The sequence below is a fragment of the Eptatretus burgeri genome, chromosome 5 (genome assembly GCF_056783735.1).
Source record: "Eptatretus burgeri isolate ZD-2024b chromosome 5, Ebu_testis_v1, whole genome shotgun sequence".
In the NCBI taxonomy this organism is placed as follows: domain Eukaryota; kingdom Metazoa; phylum Chordata; class Myxini; order Myxiniformes; family Myxinidae; genus Eptatretus; species Eptatretus burgeri.
The window spans coordinates 38277965-38297771 of NC_140965.1; the positions used below are offsets into that span (position 1 = coordinate 38277965).

The 19807-nt window shown below is 40.7% G+C and overlaps 1 protein-coding gene across 6 annotated transcripts in view; it reads right to left on the reverse strand.

The window, feature by feature from the left end:
• The window catches only part of LOC147026259 (extracellular sulfatase Sulf-1-like), a 111312-nt gene that overhangs the window by 45145 nt on the left and 46360 nt on the right, over nucleotides 1-19807 (reverse strand). For 5 of the 6 annotated variants that reach the window (XR_015058257.1, XR_015058256.1, XM_085881506.1 and 2 more), the window contains 5 exons: nucleotides 15007-15136; nucleotides 12312-12519; nucleotides 10259-10376; nucleotides 2772-2868; nucleotides 2175-2272 (listed from right to left, as the gene is read on the reverse strand). Coding sequence is in view for 3 of the 6 variants with exons in the window: in XM_085881506.1 (XP_085737632.1) it covers nucleotides 2175-2272; nucleotides 2772-2868; nucleotides 10259-10376; nucleotides 12312-12519; nucleotides 15007-15136 (651 nt within the window). In the remaining 3 variants the exon portion in view is untranslated. Of the gene's footprint in view, nucleotides 1-2174; nucleotides 2273-2760; nucleotides 2869-10258; nucleotides 10377-12311; nucleotides 12520-15006; nucleotides 15137-19807 lie in introns of all 6 variants that reach the window. The other variant, XR_015058258.1, reaches the window with a different exon arrangement.

The window sequence follows — 19807 nt, forward strand, 5'->3', positions numbered from 1 at the left end:
ACAGTGAGCATGCATACCTCTCGGCTCTTCTGCCATGATGTGGTGATGCATTACTTCATTACAACTGAAACATTTTTAACTCATTGTTCATCATCTGATTTACTTTGCCCTCCCTAACTCTGGTATCGTATCGCCATTGAAGCTTGAAGAGCGCACGCCAAGTGGCTTAACCCAATACACAAACTAAATGGCTGAAGAAACTTTTAAAAACGAAATGTTTAATCTTTTTATATTTGTTTATCTATGCTGAAGTGATGTGTCGTATAATGAAAGAAGAGCATAGAAAAAGAGGAAATGTGGTGTAAAATAAAATTGCACATTTAAAGCGAGCCAGCCACCACCAAATGCACTGCAGAACACGAGGCCAATGCAGGCGAGTGGCCCCTGAACTTTGTACAAGTCGATTAATATACAGTATTCGGTGACAGTGACAAACTGTAGAGTGCTCGCCAAGTGGCTTAAGCACTCAAGGAAGCACTCCAACAAAATGGTTGATAAGCAGCGGCTAGCTTGGCAAGCGATTAGCGATCGCCGATCCGTCAACCTAACCTCCACCTCCACCTCCAAGAGATGCCCAAAATGTCATGCTATATTTGAATTGGATAGATGAACACTTTTTTAGCAGTCAGAACTGCTGTAAAGTTCAATTATAGAGCTTAAACTTTGTAATTCAGCTTGGTTCAAGAGATTCTCGAGGTTATAGCTTTTGCGGAAATGAAATAAAGCCACGAACGCTGGCATCTCTGGACGTTTATAAGCATTGCAATGTACCCAGCGATTCGTAGCTATGATGATCAGGCATTCGATGATGTAAGTGAGGAAAGTGAAGAAAAAAAAACAACTATCAATAAGAAATTGTTGCGGCCTGTTTCAAGTCAAGGCATTGTTAAGCAGGCTTAAAAAATGGTGAATTAAGACCACAGACAGTGGGGTGCCCGAGGATGCGAATGATGAAGGATATAGTTAAATAAGGCCGTTAATTATCTTCAAACGGTGTGTTTTAATGAACCCAAACACTCAATTTTCACTCTTGCACTTCCTTGGAGTTCTCTTAATATGCATGCAAAATTTCAGGCTGCAAGGTTATTATAGTTTTGGAGTTATGGAGGAGACACACACTGACACACACATTTATTATTATTATGGATACTTAAACCTAATTGTGATATTAAACTGACTTTCACAGATATTTGAATGATTATCTTAATATCTTCCTGTATTGCACACATCGAACTTCCCACAAAAGTTTGATGAGGAATAACACCACAAAAGTGAAGATGACCCAAACTTTTGCACAGAAACTTATTCACTGAATACATTATTCATTGACTACAGAAAACTCATTGAAGTTCCACCTTTTATCCTCTCCATTCTAATTAAATAATAGTGTTTTGTCCCTCACATCGCAGTGATTTATAGGACCCTGGCCCCAAAACACAGATGAACATCAGTTTTAACCGTCCTCCTCACACCCTCCCCATGCACTATGCAAAAAAAAATAGATGACCTTCATTGGGGTATTTAATGTGGAACCTAAGCCTGGTGTTGGCTTTGTGGTTAGGGAGGCTGGCTTGGGATCTTAGGGTCCTGAGTTCAAGCCCAGTTGGCTGCTGAATTAACACCAGGCGGGGTTGACTCAGCCTGTCATCCTTCCGAGGTCGGCAAAGTGAGTACCAGTGTACTGGTATGGGGGCACAGCATCAGCGGCATAGTCGCGCCCCGACAAAATGATAGCTACCCGGCAGGGAAGCTGCCATACAGAAGAAGAAGAAAATAAGAAGTATAGTTTTTAGACCAACATGGAAACTATCATGGAAGGAGTAGAGAGTACTCAACCTATTGACATCAAGACATTGTATAATAAACTTTCTATTCTACTTTAACAACTGTTCTACCTTCAGTATCAGTTAATGTACATATGAATTTCAAAATAACCTTCAAATAAAAACTATCTTCCACAAAACTGCTACTTCACAAGGTAAACACGAATATGTTGAATGTCTGATAATTTAGGGCAAGTCAGTATTGCAAACAATTCTTCTCTAATTGGCCATGGAAGAGTCATGGAAACACCTTCAGGTTTCATCACGCTTGACAGGTGGTGACAAATGCCTAAAGAAAAAGACTTTTGGATGTCTCAAACTGCAACTTCTCAAAAACAAGCAGCAACCCACCTACTACGCTCGCGGCAGCTGCACTCTTCAGGTTTGATTCTCTTCAAATGTCCTCGAACTCTTTGAAGAATCTCAAGTCTCTGATTCAGCATTTTAATCTGCCACAGGTGGAAATATCTCATTATACACTCATCATCATCGTCGTCATCATGTACCATTCCCTATGCAGAGTATTGATATTGCTGAAGCAGTTACTAAGCTACAATCCTGGTCAGGTAGCCACTCCGACTCAGGACGATGGAATTTGTTCATGGTGCTGGCGATAGTACACCTACTCTTCACGAAGGACACCTTGGGATCGTCAACATCCAGTAACTAATGCCGGCAAATGGGACACCCTGTTTAACGTCCATTCGAGGGACGACACACACATTGATATGAATCACTGGGATGACATTTTATAGTTCGGCCAAGATTCAACCCCAGGCTGGACAGCTTCGAGACGAGTGTGAGCACCTCTAGGCCATCATGCACTATACTTTATTTGACAATCGTCGACTTTGAATACATGTCGGCAGTTACACAATCAGGTTCAATTATCCACAGCCATTATCAAGGTAAAGCCTTCACGCCCGCATGCACGCACCATTGCATCACCTGTTCGTCCAGCTGTTTTTTATGACTTCTCCATCTGTCCAGTGATGAATGTAGCTGCTCATCACATGTGATTGTCTTGTTTTCAAGCAAGGAACAGCTGCCATTATGAGAAATCACAGTCATTTGTATTTTCTCCTTTGTTGCCATGAAAACACCAAAACAATGACCTCGATGAAAGTGTATTGCTTAACTATCTTTGCCAGGGATTGTTGCTAAAAACATCATCTTAACAACAACTAAGAGAATGTATAAAGTTACTCTACGACTTCATTACCAGCCACAATTATTTACACTTTGTGGAGTCAGCCAGTGAACGTTTTTAGCCAGTCATTCATGAAACAGTTGGTCAGGCTTGAAGTTCAACTGAAGCTAACAGGAATTTGAGATTTATCCAGTGCTCGTACTCGTCTGTTCTTCGGAAGGGACACCATGAGATCTTTTTTTAAATGTCCACCATCTAATGCTGGCAGATGGGATGCCCATCTTAACGTCCATCCGAGGGACAGGACACACTGATGCCATAGCCTGCCTGTGAAACACCAGAATGACAAATTAAAGCTGTGCTAACATTCAAACCCCCTCATCAGGATGGCATACCATATAAATATCAAAACAATGATGCTCACAGTCTTCGTATAAATGCTAATAGTATCTCCTGGCTGTAATGGTGAGCATCAGCAGCAGATTACGTCTCAGACAGTAAAAATGCATAATCTGCAAAGAACAAAAGCCTGTCTGCCACTCAGACAATTGTTCCTGCTAATGTAAACCAAGAAACCAGAAGTCACTTGCGATCGGGCGAAGATAAAAAATAAAAATGCTTGGAGTGTGGCGAGCGCTCCCCCAATCTCCAGTGGACGCAAGTCCTGCGCATGCGCACACCAAAGCGTTACCTCCGGCCCAGAGCCTTCAGCTCGGCCACTCATGTCAAAAGACAGAGGCTTCATCTCATAAACAAAGACACGATGACTGTGGTCATCATCGGTTAGATATTTATACGGTATGCCGTCCTGATGAGGTTAAATAAGCCTGAAATCCACATAGGCGGCTCCGTTCGTTGTTGAACCAATGGTGACGATAACATCTGTCTTTCGACATGAGTGGCTCAGCAGTTTGATCGTAGATTTACCGAAGTGGCTAGGTTGGAGGCATGAGTGGACGGGTCAGAAGTGATGCTTTGGTGTGCGCATGTGCAGGACTTGCATCCATTGGAGATTGGGGGAGCGCTCATCACACTCCACGCATTTTTATTTTCATAAGTTAATTTTTTTGTGTCGAGGTGTGAATCAATTGAACATTAATAACACAATATCGGGATGGTGACAGCTGTGTCATTGTCAAGGTAAAATTGATGCTTCAGCCAATCTTTATGAATAATTAATTATCTGATTCAATAGGAACTTGCAGCTACCAATTCATTCCCCATCAGTGGATGTTTACTTTGCTGGTCAACTAGTGAGATATTTATTTTGTAGCTAGGTCGTAGTTACCTCGCTACTGCGAGTGACCGTTAAATTTGCTGCATCTTCCATATCATCGATGAGAGCCAGTTTTGACTGTGGAAGGAAAAAAAAAAACCTCTCCTGAGTGTTCTTCAGATACAGCTGTTCTCTTACATATGGCAGCTTGGCTGCCGGGTAACTTTCATTTCTTGGAAGCACGTCTGTGATGCTGACGTGCTGCAGTATGTGCTGCACACATACTGTGCCCTTCTACCAGTTCAACAGTACTCGTTTTGACGACCTCGGGAGGATGACAGGCTGAGTCAACCACACCTGGTGTTAATTCAGCAGCCAACAGGGCTCGAACTCAGGACCCGAACATCCTAAGCCAGCCACCCGAAACCACAAAGCCAACACCAGGCTTGAGATACAGCTAAATAACTGAAACTGTGCTGGCAACTAACAATGAGCTGTTTTAAATATGGTGAGACATTTCCATTTCCAAGCAAAGGGATGGCACTGAAGTGACAACCACTGTAAAAACTTGAGCATTTGAACAACATACAAGAATTCGGACTTGCTTTCATGTACTTGCTCTCCATGAACTTACCTTCCAAAATGTGTCATCAATGAAAGGATACATTGAAGTCATTGAGGCAATGGAGCTGCATGCAGATCAGACTTGCTTTCTTAATCAATCAATAGCAGCAAGCTAAGTTTCACATAACATCACAAGTAAAAATAGAACGACATTCGGTGAACCTCCACCAGGCTGAACAATTTACATTTTGTATCCCACCGATAGGTCAAATCTGGATCCAGACGTGAACAAAAATCGAATCGGCTTGTTCTTGTCACCCAACTAACTCATCCGCCTAGTTTTGTCATAACCCGTCCACAACTTTTTGAAATATCATAATAAATATTATTTTTAGCCCCATCTCTCAATGGTGAAGAATCACTTGAAAAAAATTTAATTCTCATATGCGGATTCAGATTTTGGATCTTCACCAAAATCGAATCGGTTTGCTATCGTCACAAGCACACAACATGTCCACCAAATTTCTTCAGAATCCATCCACAACTTTTTGAGATATTGTGCTACATATTGGTTTTCGCTTTATCACTCAATGGTGACTAATGACTTAAAAAAATTCTCGGATCCCAATTCGGATCTGAAACATAATCGAAAAAATTCGTAGTTATCACACACTCAACCTCCACCAAATTTTGTTCAAATCTATCCGCAACTTTTTGAGATATCCTGTTCAGACAAGCGTACCTTCGTTTTGACGCATTTGTTTCTTTTCAAAAATGCGGAGCACCTTTTAGAAAAAAACAAAATTTGAGGATAAACATTCATCATAATGTGCCATGTTATACACAGAGCATCGGATATGCTGCAGCAATTTCTTGGATGCTCAGAGCAATCACTCAAAGGAAGTCAGGGCAGAAATTTGTAATTTGTTTAGGGTGCCGGCGATAGCTCACCCACTCTTCACAAAAGACACCGTGGGGCGTCGGATCTTTAACATCTACCAACTAATGCCCAATTTAGCATCCATCTGAAGGACCTGCACACAAATTGATGAATCACCTTCTCTATAAAATGAGCACCGGGATGACAGTTTATAGATGGGTCGAAATTTGAACCAAGGCGAGACAGCTCAGAGGTGAGTGTGCGTACCTTACCTCGAGGCCACCCTGCCAGCCTCGATAAATATTGATCAAAACAGAACAATTGGCTCAATAATTGGCAGACAAACCATGTATTGGAAAAGGTAGCAGTTTTTTGTGTGCAGTTTGGTAACAGTTCAAACAGTACCATGTGGGAGGCAGGTGCTCTGACCCAAATTGGAAAGCCATGCTTCATCATGCTTAAATGCCTCATACTTTGTGGGAAGTTGAGGGGCAGCAAGGAACAACAGCCCTGCTGAAAATAGCAGGATGCCATCCATCAATTTTGTTTTTCTTTATAGGCTCTGAGACTCATGCAGGAACTGTGACATAAAAGGTGAGATGTCAAGTCTATTCTGCGCAGGACAGCTTATGGTTGATGGCAAGTTCAATATGCTTCAGTAACGGAATCTCTAGGCAAGTGGCAACGAAATATGTTCAGTGGATTTGATGTAAAATTCTTACTGAGAGATATGCAAACATGAGATTTTTCTGGATTGAATGATGATATAACGGAGCATGCTGATCTTCCGGAGGTCAGGCAAACAAGTTTCCGCTGTAGCAAGGATAAGAAACTGTGTGGTACAAGGTTACAAGTAAGTTGTCCGCAAGTGGTATAGGTGGTTATCCAAATATATCGAAAAGATTGTCAATGTAGGTTTGAAAAAGGATTTTTCCTGGAACACTGGCATTAAAGATTCAATATCTTTCAAAGAGAGAATGCATGACAAAGAAATCATGGAGAGCAACTCGCTGCTTGACCGTATGGAGAAAATCTTTCAACCAGGTAAGAAGTCAACCCCCATGTGTGCAAAAGTCAAAAAGCTTGGAGAGCAAAGCAAGAAGCCAGACTGTGTGGAATGTTTGAGATATGCCTTGAGAGACTGCCCTGACCTCCTTCTTCAGGTTGACACATTCATTGCTGAGTGAAGAGACGTAGCATACGCAGTGTTGGATAACAAAAGGTTCTGCACACACAAGTCATTATCATCTTGCTATGTCTGTTTCCAGGAAGAAGAAATTTTTAAAAAAACATTTTCATTGCATTATCTCAAGGCAAACATTATGCAAGTCTGGGCACACTGAAATGATTGTGTTCCTTGTGTCTAAAAAAGCGAATTACAAAACGTTGCACATTATGCACAATTTAAACTGTGCTGAAATGTAAAATTTCAAATGAAATAAATAAATAATAGGAATAAAATGGGTACAAAAACATTTCTTTGCTCAGAGATCAGAGCAGCAAAAAGGTGAATGCTCGACTAAAGAATGTTGAAACAGGTTTGAAAAGCCACCATTGCCTCAAGGCCAGCCAAAGTGTACAAAAATAAATACAATTTGTTGTAAGAATAATGGCCAGAAACCTTGGAATTACAATTGATGATTAAAAATAAAGTAGTTTCAAATCTTGAGGAATAATCATGATAATACTGATAGCCTCTGACATAGACTCCAGGCTCACCTCCACAACATATTGCAACGTAGGTAACCTATTCCCATGAGACATGATGGAAATGTATGTATGTATGTGTATATATATATATATATATATATATATATATATATATATATATATATATATATATATATATATATATATATATATATATATATATATATATATATATATATATATATATATATATATATATATATATATATATATATATATATATATATATATATATATATATATATATATATATATATATATATATATATATATATCCTGGTGTTGGCGCAGTGGTTAGGGCAGCAGTTTGGGATCCAAAAGGTCCTGAGTTCAAGCCCCGTTGGGCCACTGAATTAATACCCCAGGGGGTTGACTCAGCCTGTCATCCTTCCGAGGTCGGCGAAATGAGTACCAGTATACTGGGCCAGTGTATACCCTGGTTAAAATAGGTGTACCATATCCCTGTGTCGTAAGAGGTGACCAGGGTTGCGTCAGGAAGGGCATCCGGCGTAAAACATGTGCCAAATCACTATGCGGATCATACGGATGATCCGCTGTGGCGACCCCTAACGGGAGCAGCCGAAAGAAGAAGAAGAAGATATATATATATATATATATATATATATATATATATATATATATATATATATATATATATATATATAAAGATATATATATATATATATATATATATATATATATATATATATATATATATATATATATATATATATATATATACACACACACATACATACATACACATACACATACACGGTTCTGTGAAACTGGCACTCCCCAAGGCATTGACACACAACATATAGCGGTTCCTGAGATAGTTATTTCATTAGTATTCGTTCGAGATAATCCTTCCCTCATGTGTAATGGGTTTATCCCATTCTTTATCTATTTTACGTTGCTGCACACACTAACTCTCTATTAAACAAGCATGCAGACCATAACAACAGGCAAGTCATTTGCATGCCAAAATCCCTTCAAGTCACACACTATAATCCAACGAACATTACGCCTCAGCACTCACCATACTCAAACTCCAACGCTACAACGATTCATACACCAACAAGGCACCTTCATAATAATCCCCACACCATCGAACCATAATCCAAGCTCGTTTACATTCACCACTGCCGCCTCAAATACAACGAACAACCACTGACAACCACAATCCCGGAACCTCAGCCACCACGAACCACCACGCCATAACTCACTGCTACGCTTCCACTACAAACAACACCACTCCCTTTTGGACCAACAGGGAATGGAGGAGCATGGCGTACCATTACTGGAAACATTTGCTGGTTCAGTAATATCTCAATGCAATTTAGATTTTGTGTTTCTACCCATACGCCGCCGATCTTTCTCCCAAAAAATGGCGAAAAAAAAGACAAGGAATCCATCCTAACAAGAAGTTTTGCAGCGAATTAAATTAGTTACAGTGTCTACAAATTAGGGGGTTCGGCATTCACCATTTCCGCTTCGTCTGTATCCATGTATAGACTTTCCCGTCAACATCACACCACATTCGCTTGAGCCTTTTTACTATTTTTCTGTAATTACCCATTTGCAACATCATGGTACATAAGAGCCAATCTCCCCTCCCCAGCCAACACCATCACAATCATCATTGTCATCAGCTTCATCATCATCATTTTAAAAGGTACGAGGTCCCACTGTGTCCTTCACGAAGAGTGGGCAAGCTATCGCCGATACCCTGAACAAATTCCAAATTCTTGCCCAAATCTACAGAGCGAAATGCATCAGCATTACAGCCACACCCTCAGACTCATGGTGCTTTCGAGAGGAGGAGAAGGTAGACTTTACAAGTCTGAGATGCAGCAAGTGGGTACTCGGCCTGAAAAGCTTGGATTGTTCAGCTCATGTGCCGATTCTTTCAGATCAAATATAAAGCGATGTCATCTTAATCTTGCTGGGAACAAAGGTTATGAGTCAGTAACGTCACAGGTACATGGTGGAAAATTATATTGTGACTCCTCCAAACTACTACAATGACGATGACTACTCCTACTACTGTCTAATAGTCCCAATTATTGCGACCTTATTGTGGGGTCACCCAGACAATGTTTTTGACCCAAGTCTTTCAGGAAATATATGGCCAGGGCAGACGTTTGCCTGAAGGTGACAGGTCTTTGTAATTTTTTCAGGGCACCAGCAATAACTCGCATCCTTTCCATGAAAGACTATTGCTTTTCTTCAATGTCCATCAACTAACACAAGCATTTAATCTTCGTCTGAAAGAACAACACACATTGATCCACAACTCTACATGCGAGACACCAAGATGACAGTTTATAGCTTCAGTGAGATTCAAACCCTGGCTTGAGCTCAAAGGTGAGGATGCAAAACTCTAAGCTATCCTGCCAATCTCTTATTGCTAACTAAATATACTTCAATACTGGAAAAATAAACGTTGGCATGCCTTTAAGTATTGTGTGCATCCCATTATTAGACCTTTTTGAAGACTTCACATAGCGGTGGTTTTGACCTTCCTACCCCCCACCCTTCCTGCACTCCCCTTATCCAACCAGTCAAAACTTTCCTGCTCATCCCCAATTCATGCACGAAAAAAACTAGATGACCTTCAATGGGATATTTTACATAGAATTGTTTCGACGAGCACGTAAAGAAAAAGTACTCCTATCATTATACACTAAACTTTATATTTGACTTATACAATGGTGTTTAATCTTTTATCCTCAGATTTACTTCCTGAAAATGAAACATGAACCATAGTTACAATGTTTATTCCAATTAACCTGAAAAAGAAACCGAAATAGCATCACATTATCAACATAACACATTTCAGAAAACACACAACACAGAGCAATCACTCCAATAATATGAAGGGCGGGCTTTAATCATAAGATATCACACACCGGGAAGTAAGCTGGGTGACAGTGGGAACTCGATAATGAACAGATCTCACTGCAGCCGCCATCAAGAACCTGTTGCCATCACCGGAACCCTCTTCTGCAAAAGAAGGGCTCTCCAAACCTGAGGGAGGGAGGGGGAGGGGAGGGAGTTCCAGATCAGAACAAATAGTGAACAAGTATTCCTGGATAATCACTGAAAAATTAGGAGACAGTTACCATTTTGAATATTTCCTTCATTTTCCGAAAGATAAACATTGAACATCCTGTGCCTGATGCTTTGCTCTGTACAAGTGTTGGAAATGTATGGAGCATTTCAAGATCCAAAAAACAATTTGGATCTTCAAATGTTTCACCATAAATTTGCATCTCAATAAATAATTTAATGTTGGTCAAACGACCAAATGAAAACATTTATTCCGTTAAAATGTGGTTGTACCATTCAAAGGAATTTATGAAGTTGGGGCTGCACATTTTATTTCTGCAATATCCATTGCTGAAAAAAATCCAAAATAAAAGAGGATGATCTTAATTACTGGTTTGACAATCTTTGGCGAAAACAGGTTGTGGCAATGATTCCACAAAATGTATTTCGGTAATCCATAATAATAATAAGAATAATAATAATGATAATAATAATAATAAAATGTCTGTGTCAGTCAGTGTGCGTGTGCATGTGGTCTCCTCCATAACTCCAAAACTATGCTGTTAGGGAGTGCATGAATGAAAACTGGGTGTTTCAGTAAATTTAAACACCCCTTTTGAAGATAATTCATGGCATACCATCATGAAAGACTTATTCTTGGTCAATGGTCAGCCCAACTTCACTTCACAGGGGTCTTAGCCACCATTTTGATTTGGCCTATGACAAATGTCTTGCCTTGGAAACATGATATACTCTCACAGACCAATTAAAGTATATAATGGGAATGTAATTTAGGATTGAAGGATCGGATCTGGCGGACTAAATACGTGTCAAAATCTGTAAATTTCAATAAATCACTGGATTCTAAACTAAGAGTATATCGTAAAAGCCTTAAGCAAGGCTGTGCACCCTCCTTCTCCATAGTTACACAAGAAAATGTGAAATTGCCAAAGCATGAAACTAAACTTTTTGAAGTACAAGTATAAGTTAGAGTATAACTTCATTGCTGTTTTTTTTATAACATAGCTTTTTCCCCAAAGTATAACTTCATTGAGTGCAACAAAAATAATTAAGCAAGCAAAGGCTTATTGGTTGGACAGCTGCCGGACCACACCCACATCTGTTGCTTGACTCCACCCACCATGACACCCAGACAAAATGATATGCCTGCCATCTTGGTTTTCTGGTGGGCCTAACACATTAGGCCTGTACTGTAAGCCTCTGCCAATTACATGCTGTCTGGGTTTGTTGCATCAGATTTCCATTGGCTTTGTTTGGGTTGAGTGATAATCACAATGAAGGACCCTGAAAAAACTAATTTTATGTCAAATAAAAATTATTAGGAAGGTTTAATCAAGCTCATAGAGCATACATGCCTCCCTAAAAAAAATTGTTACATAATTTTTGAACATCCCCAGATTGGGGTTAAACATCTGTGACCATGTGGCAATCAGCTCATTCTGATATAACCGTGGCAGAGGCTAACATGGAGGAGAGGTGGCGCATTAAATGTATTTCCGAATCACACTGCTCATCTTTTAAGAGTGCTTAAAATGTGCATTTCCCAGTCGGCCTGTAACCGGATTTTTAAAGCCAATTCACTTGTACTTATTGGTAGTGTCCAGTTCCCGAATGACCATGTACAGGCTTTTATGAGCAAAAGGTTTTGTTTTTTTTACAAGAGAGAGCGGGAGGCCGGAAGGGAGAGAGGGACATAGACGGACACACACACACACACACAATATAGATTTTCACACTGGCTGCTTGTGACATTATCACATTCAATGTGGTGGCCAACCCTGTAAAAGTGTAGCTGAGAATCCACTAAATTATTTGAACAGTGGACCTTTGTTCCAGATAAAGACACAATCTAATGGCCATCCATATGTCCAGAAACCCTTCAATATCACTCACCGATATCACGGTCCAGAAGCCGCAGGCTGCGAGTCACCCTGAAACGATGAGCCATGCTCATCTGTTCCTCCTCTTGAGAGCAAGAGCAACATCGTTGTCCATGCTCAACTGTTCTTCGCACACGCCTCTGCGAGTGCCCGCTCTTTCGAAAGTCATTGCACCTGTGCAGCTGCACACGGCCTGTTGGGTTGGTCTTGCAGTGCCATTGCTGTGAGCAAGAGACATTGTGAGCAGTTCAAGGATATTATATGCACGAACTATTGAACGGGAAGCAGGTATATTGCTTCTGCATTACGCAGGTCTTTTTCAGATGTATATGTTCTGAACCTGGTCTCGGTTCAGAAGACCATCCATTCTTTTTTTTCAAAAAGAATGGAAATGGCAGTGGTAAATACGTATTTCAAGAAAAAGGAGGAACACAGGGTGACATACGAGAGTGGAGGAAAGTGCACACAGGTGGATTACATCTTAAGCAGGAGATGCAACCTGAAAGAGATTAGTGACTGTAAGGTGGTGGCAGGGGAGAGTGTAGCTCCACAGCATCGATTGGTGGTCTGTAGGATGACTTTAGAGATGAGGTTGAGGAAGAGAGTGAGGGCTGAACCAAGGACCAGATGGTGGAAGCTGAAGGAGGAAGACTGTTGCGTGAAATTTAGGGAGGAGGTGAGACAGGCGTTGGATGGTGGTAAAGATGGGTGGGATGATTGGGCAACGACAGCAGAAGGTGTGAGGGAGATAGCTAGGAAGGTACTTGGTGTGACATCTGGACAGAGAAAGGAAGATAAGGAGACTTGGTGGTGGAATGAGGAAGTACAGGAAAGTATAAGGAAGAAGGGTTGGCAAAAAAGAAGTGGGATAGTCAGAGAGATGAAGAAAGTAGGCAGGAGTACAAGGAGTGGCAGCGAAAGGCAAAAAGAGAGGTGGCAAAGGCCAAGGAAAAGGCATATGACGAGCTGTATGAGAAGTTGGATACAAAAGAAGGGGAAAAGGATTTATACCGATTGGCAAGACAGAGGGACCGAGCTGGGAAGGATGTGCTGCAGGTTCGGGTGATAAAGGACGCAAATGGGAATGTGCTGACGAGCGAGGAGAGTGTGTTGAGAAGGTGGATGGAGTACTTTGAGGAGCTGATGAATGAAGAAAATGAGAGAGAGAAGGTTGGAAGAGGTGGAGATAGTGAATCTGGAAGTGGGGTGGATCAGTAAGGATGAAGTGAGGACTGCTATGAAGAAGATGAAAAGTGGAAAGGCGGTTGGCCCAGATGGTATACCAGTGGAGGCATGGAAGTGCTTCGGAGAGATGGCAGTGGGGTTGTTAACCAGATTGTTTTATAAAGTCTTGGAAAGTGAGAGGATGCCGGAGGAGTGGAGATTAAGTGTACTGGTTCCAATTTTCAAGAATAAGGGTGATGTGCAGAGCTGTGGAAATTACAGAGGGATAAAGTTGTTAAGTCACACCATGAAGTTGTGGGAAAGAGTAGTGGAAGCTTGGTTGAGAGGAGAGGTGATGATCTGTGAGCAGCAATATGGGTTTATGCCAGGAAGGAGCACCACTGATGCGATGTTTGCTTTGAGAATGTTGATGGAGAAGTATAGGGAAGGCCAGAAAGAGTTACATTGTGTGTTTGTGGATTTAGAGAAAGCTTATGATAGGGTGCCAAGAGAGGAGTTGTGGCATTGTATGAGGAAGTCGGGAGTGGTGGAGAAGTATGTGAGGATCGTGCAGGATATGTACGAGGACAGTGTGACAGCGGTGAGGTATGCGGTGGGAATGACGGACCGGTTTAAGGTAAAAGTGGGATTGCACCAAGGATCGACTCTGAGCCCTTTCCTGTTTGCAATGGTGATGGACAGGTTGACGGACGAGATCAGACTGGAGTCCCTATGGACTATGATGTTCACGGATGACATAATGATCTGTAGGGAGAGTAGGGAGCAGGCTGAGGCGAGCCTCGAGAGGTGGAGGTACGCACTGGAGAGAAGGGGAATGATAGTCAGTCAGAGTAAGACGGAGTACATGTGCGTAAATGAGAGGGAGGGTGGTGGTATGCTGTGGTTGCAAGGAGTTGAGGTGGGGAAGGTGGATGGGTTTAAATACTTGGGATCAACTGTCCAAAGTAACAGAGAGTGTGGGAGAGAAGTGAAAAAGAGAGTGCAGGCAGGATGGAGTGGGTGGAGAAGAGTTGCAGGAGTGATTTGTGACAGAAGGGTAGCTGCAAGAGTGAAGTGGAAAGTATACAAGACGGTAGTGAGACCAGCTATGTTGTATGGTTTGGAGGCGGAGGTGCTAACAAAAAGACAGGAAGCGGAGCTGGAGGTGGCAGAGTTGAAGATGCTGCGATTCTCGTTGGGAGTGACGAGGATGGACAGGATAAGGAATGAGTATATTAGAGGGACAGTGCAGGTAGGACGGTTTGGAGACAAAGTGAGAGAGGCGAGATTGAGATGGTTTGGACATGTGCACAGGAGGGAAACGGAGTATATCGGGAGAAGGATGTTGAAGATGGAGCCGCCAGGCAGGAGGAGAAGAGGGAGGCCAAAGAAGAGGTTCATGGATGCGGTGAGGGCGGACATGCGGGTGGTTGGAGTGTCAATGGAAGATGTGGAGGATAGAGCGAAATGGAGACGGATGATCCGCTGTGGCGACCCCTAACGGGAGCGAGCCGAAAGAAGAAGAAGAAGAAGATGTTCTGAACCTGGTCTCGCCGGATGCATGGCCTCCAGTGCTTTCCTCGCAGGCAAATGGCTTGTTGGAGAGTCATGCTTGGCACGGGATGCATTGCAAGTGTCTTGGATTTTGACTGCAGGATCTTTTTTCTTAGTTTCCTGTTGAAGTGTAGACAAAGCATCCTTGCATTTTTAAGAAATAATAGAGAAAAATTCCAGCACAGATATTCGACCATTTGGCCGAGAATGTATTTTTATGCTCTTTGAAGAATGTATTCATGATACAAAAATTAATTAATGGTAAACTATAAATGTTATTAAAAGCTCAGATTGAAAATTCGTAGAAGCAACTTGAACCTAAAATTGTGTGTGTGTGTGTGTGTGTATGTGTGTGTATGTGTGTGTGTGTGTGTGTGTGTGTGTGTGTGTGTGTGTGTGTGTGTGTGTGTGTGTGTGTGTGTGTGTGTGTGTGTGTGTGTGTGTGTGTGTGTGTGTGTGTGTGTGTGTGTGTGTGTGTGTGTGTGTGTGTGTGTCATTGGTCATCTCCATTTGTGGATTTAAGGAGATGGAATAAAATCCTCCAATGACGCAAAGTGTCCACATCTGCTTTGGTAAGAGATCACAATTCATGGACCAAGTTGTTCCACTTTGTTGTTCTGAGATTTGTTCCGAGGGTTCTTTTCAGCATCGACACTGAACTCCAGACTGCCTCCAGTTGTTGTTCGTTTGTGGTAATATTCCTGGGGATGTTTTTTTTAAATCTCAGTGAGGTTCTTCTTTATTATTCCTGTTTCCTCAGTCATCACTGATGTGAAATTTTGATACTCTTCAGCTTCCAAAATCTCTTGATCTCATTTTTTAGTTCCTGGTATTTGGTCATTTTCTATATTTCTGCATTATTTAAGCCAAAATCGCTGGGTACTGACATCTCAATCAGCAATGCTGTCTTTTTCTTTTTGTTCCTGAGAAAGATGTCCGGTCATAAGGCTTTGTTCTCTGTGTTCACACTCGATGGGATCATCAGGTCGTACGTGAACATGACATCTTCATTTTCAACTTGAGGGGGAGCACTCGGTAGAGTGCAAAACCTCAGCCGCCAATACTGCTGGGTCACTTAAGTGAACCTGATATCCTATTCATTGTAGGTCAAAACAGATCAGACTCTACTGAACCACGATTGAATAAACTAAACTAGATCGACGTGCATGTAGAAATACCAAAAAAAAAAAATCGAAATTTTTTTGAAAAAAAGTTGCAAAATTTGTTTGTTTTTTCTCTAACAATTTTTTGGGGGGGGTTGGAAATCACTTAAAACATGTAGAAATGCAAAAAAAATTCAAATATATTTCAAATAAAATCGAAATTTTTTTGAAAAAAAGTTGCAAAATTTTTTTTTTCTCCAACAAATTTTTTTTTTGGGTTGGAAATCGCTTAAACATGAAGAAATGCAAAAACAAAAATTCTAATATTTTTTCAAAATAGCCGCCATAGCGGCCATATTGGAGTTTGGACCAAGTCCAAAATCTAATGGCATGATCCTTGGACCATACCTAATCCCCCCACCAAGTTTTGTCGAAATCCATCCAGGAGTTTTTCCGTAATACTGTTCACAAACAAACAAACAAAGACAGGGGTGAAAACAGTAACCTCCGTCCATCTTCAATGGCGGAGGTTAATGAGTGCCCTAGGTTCGTGTTTCCATGAGTTTTATGGAACTGGGATGTTGAAATTTTTGCAGATATTCCAATGAATAACTTTGCATACTTTGTTGTGCCGTTGTGTGTAAAGTTGTTCTGATAATAGTTTTTTGCATCGCAAAATCAGGTGACTAGTACTTTCTCTTTCTATCTTGGAGAACCTACACTTGTCCATCTGGTTCAGTTCTGCCATCTTTTTAAATCCATTGGTGTAGTGACCTTGATCTTGGGCATTTATTGTTATTCGTTCTCCCAGTTGACCTGACCTCTTCTTAGCCATTCCAATGAGCCTTCTTTGTCGATCCCAACTCAGTCCAATTCTTTTTTTGTATTTTCCTGCTCTTATGTCATTCTCACAGTTGGTGTAAATTTGTTCATATTTCTTCAGTCGTTTTTGCAATTGTTGGGGCTGTATTTGTTGCCGTTTCATTTTCTTGTGCAGTATCTTCTATTTGCACCTGTTTTTGGAAATTCCTTGCCAGGTGAGTTTGGGATACATTTTCAGGTTTGATGTGTTCATGATTGTTTACTAATTGAATCTGATGGTTTGTTGAGTATTTCACATACTCAGCTCATCCTACACTCATCGCTCTGTGCACCTGGTTTAGTTCCATGAGGCCGCTCCCTCCTTCTCGTCTCAGCAGATACATTCTCAGGATTCACCTGGTTTTGTAAAACATTTTGTGGATGGTATGGAGTTTTCTTGTTTTCATATCTAATTTATTGATTTCTTATTGGGACCGGTTTACTAATCCACAGCCACATTGGAACACTGGTACTGCAAGTTGGTTTTTGGCTTTGATTTTGTTTCTTGGGGAGAGGTACATTTTCAGGATCAGCTTCGTTCTACGTAGGTATTCTTTGGCGATTGTTTTGCGCATTTGTTTGTGACATATTTGGTCGCCCTCTTCTACCCCGAGGTATTTGTATGATGCTTCATTTTCTGACTACTGTGTTGTTGTTTCAAGGACAATTTTTATGTTGTGTGTTTTTGTTGGTTTACCTTGTACAAATGTGCACTTGCCATGCTTAGCTAATCCAAATTCCATTTGAATGTCTTCAGAGAGACGTTTTACTAGTTCGAGGTGTTCCATAAATTTTTTGTCATTCGGAGGTGAGAAGAGCTTTAAATCATCCATGTTTTACAGGGGTGTCACGTTTCCTTTTTCTTCAATGTTCTTCTATTGGTTGTTCGAGTGTATCCATGTTCTTGTTTGTTCATGAGGTTACTCAGTGGGTCCAGAGCCAGAAAAAGCAAGAGGGGGGAAAGACTGTCTCGCTGGAAGATCCCACACCATAACTTCACATGTGGTATGTCAATATTTCCTAATGAGTGCTGTTATTTAAATGTCGTATTCCAGAATTCCATTGCTTTTTCAATTAGTTTAATTATTTGGGGATTAATTTTGTATATTTGCATGCATTTAATCATCCACGAATGAGGGACACCGTCGAAAGCTTTCTTATAATCTATCCAGTCGGTGGACAATTTGGTTCTTCCCGTTTTGCAATTTTCAAGTCCAGCCTTGTTCAGTAGTAGGTGGTCTATTGTTCAATAACTACCTCTTACACCTCTTTTGTTCTGCCTCTAAACCTCCTTGATGTGTTTGGTGATGGTGCATCATTTCTGTAAGTATTCCTGTTAGAAGTTTGTATGTTGTTGGTGGGCATGTTATTGAACGGTATTTGTGAGGAAGTTTGGTTTCTTCAGATTTGGGGATGAGAAATGCGTTTCCTTCTCCGAACCACTCATCCACTGCCTTTTCCTCTTGGATCAAGTCATTGGATGTCCTGGTGTAGTGATTGTGGAGAGCACCAAGTTGTTTTAGCCAGACGTTCGGAAGTCCATCTGGGCCTGGACTTTTAAAGTTTGGCATTTTTGAAGTTGTTTTCTCATTTTTTCTTCCTCATTAATCACTGGGAGCATTTCCTCTCGATATTACTTCATCTTTTCCAAGTCTGTGATCCATTCTGCTTCCTTGTTATGTTCCTTTTGATCTTCAAAAATTCCTTTCCAGAATGTTTCTAGCTTTTCTTTTTCAGGGGAGAGTTGACGCATTCTGCTTTTGTTTCCCTAATCCATGGTAGAATATTTTCAGGTTACTCTCAAATATGTGGTTTTGTTTTCTCCTGTTGTTTGCTTCCTCATAGTTTTTTTTTTTAATACTCCTTGCTATCGTTTCTATTTTGTTTGTTTTCAGCACCCAAGCACTTGAGGTCTTTGTTTTTGTATTTGATTTTCATTCTTTGGATTCTTCTTTATATTTTGACCTTCTGTTTCCTTTCCTGAACTGTTGTATCTGACCTACTTCCTTCTTCAGTTTCTCTCTTTGTGTCTCTAATCTCTGTTTCCATAGTGGGATTTGGCTTCTATTTGTTCGGCCTGGTTTTATTTTTCCTCTTCTGGTATTGTTTGACCGTTACTTTTTCTTGAATGAATAGTGTTGCTGGGAAACACACGATATTGATTTTATTTCAAGGTGGATGATGTTGAAATCTCTTTTTTAATTGAATGGTTGGTCTGCCTCACTAAGATTTTTGTCCATTTGTTGTTTTTTTATTCGTTTTTTCAATTTTACCTCTTCTATTTTGTTGACCAACTCTTCTTCCAACCTACACTGCTCTTCATCATCTTCACCCTCCTCCTCTCCCTCATTCTGCTGCATCTCCCTTGTTTTTCTGCCCATCATCATCTGCCTTTTCCGTGTGTGTGTGTGTGTGTGTGTGTGTGTGTGTGTGTGTGTGTGTGTGTGTGTGTGTGTGTGTGTCTTTTTGAGCATTGCAAATTTAGTAGTCACCCTATATCAAAGCTATTCTGTATTAAAAATAAGAAATAAAAATGTATAGATATATATTTTTAAATATAACAACAATAGTAATAATAATCGCTCTATTTATTGCTGCCTGGCATAATCCTGATTCCCTGAAACTTTGCTCTGATTTATTTCTACCTTTTACCCTGATGTACAGTTCTCTAAAACAAGAACATTTTAACAAGTAAAGCTTTGTAAAAAAAACAAAACCCTTTAAATAGGGATGGCTCATCATGATAAAAGTAACGAAACAATGTCAGAATTCTTGCATTGACGACAAAAATGAATGCCCTGTTTGTATACATCAAAGTCGCAGCATC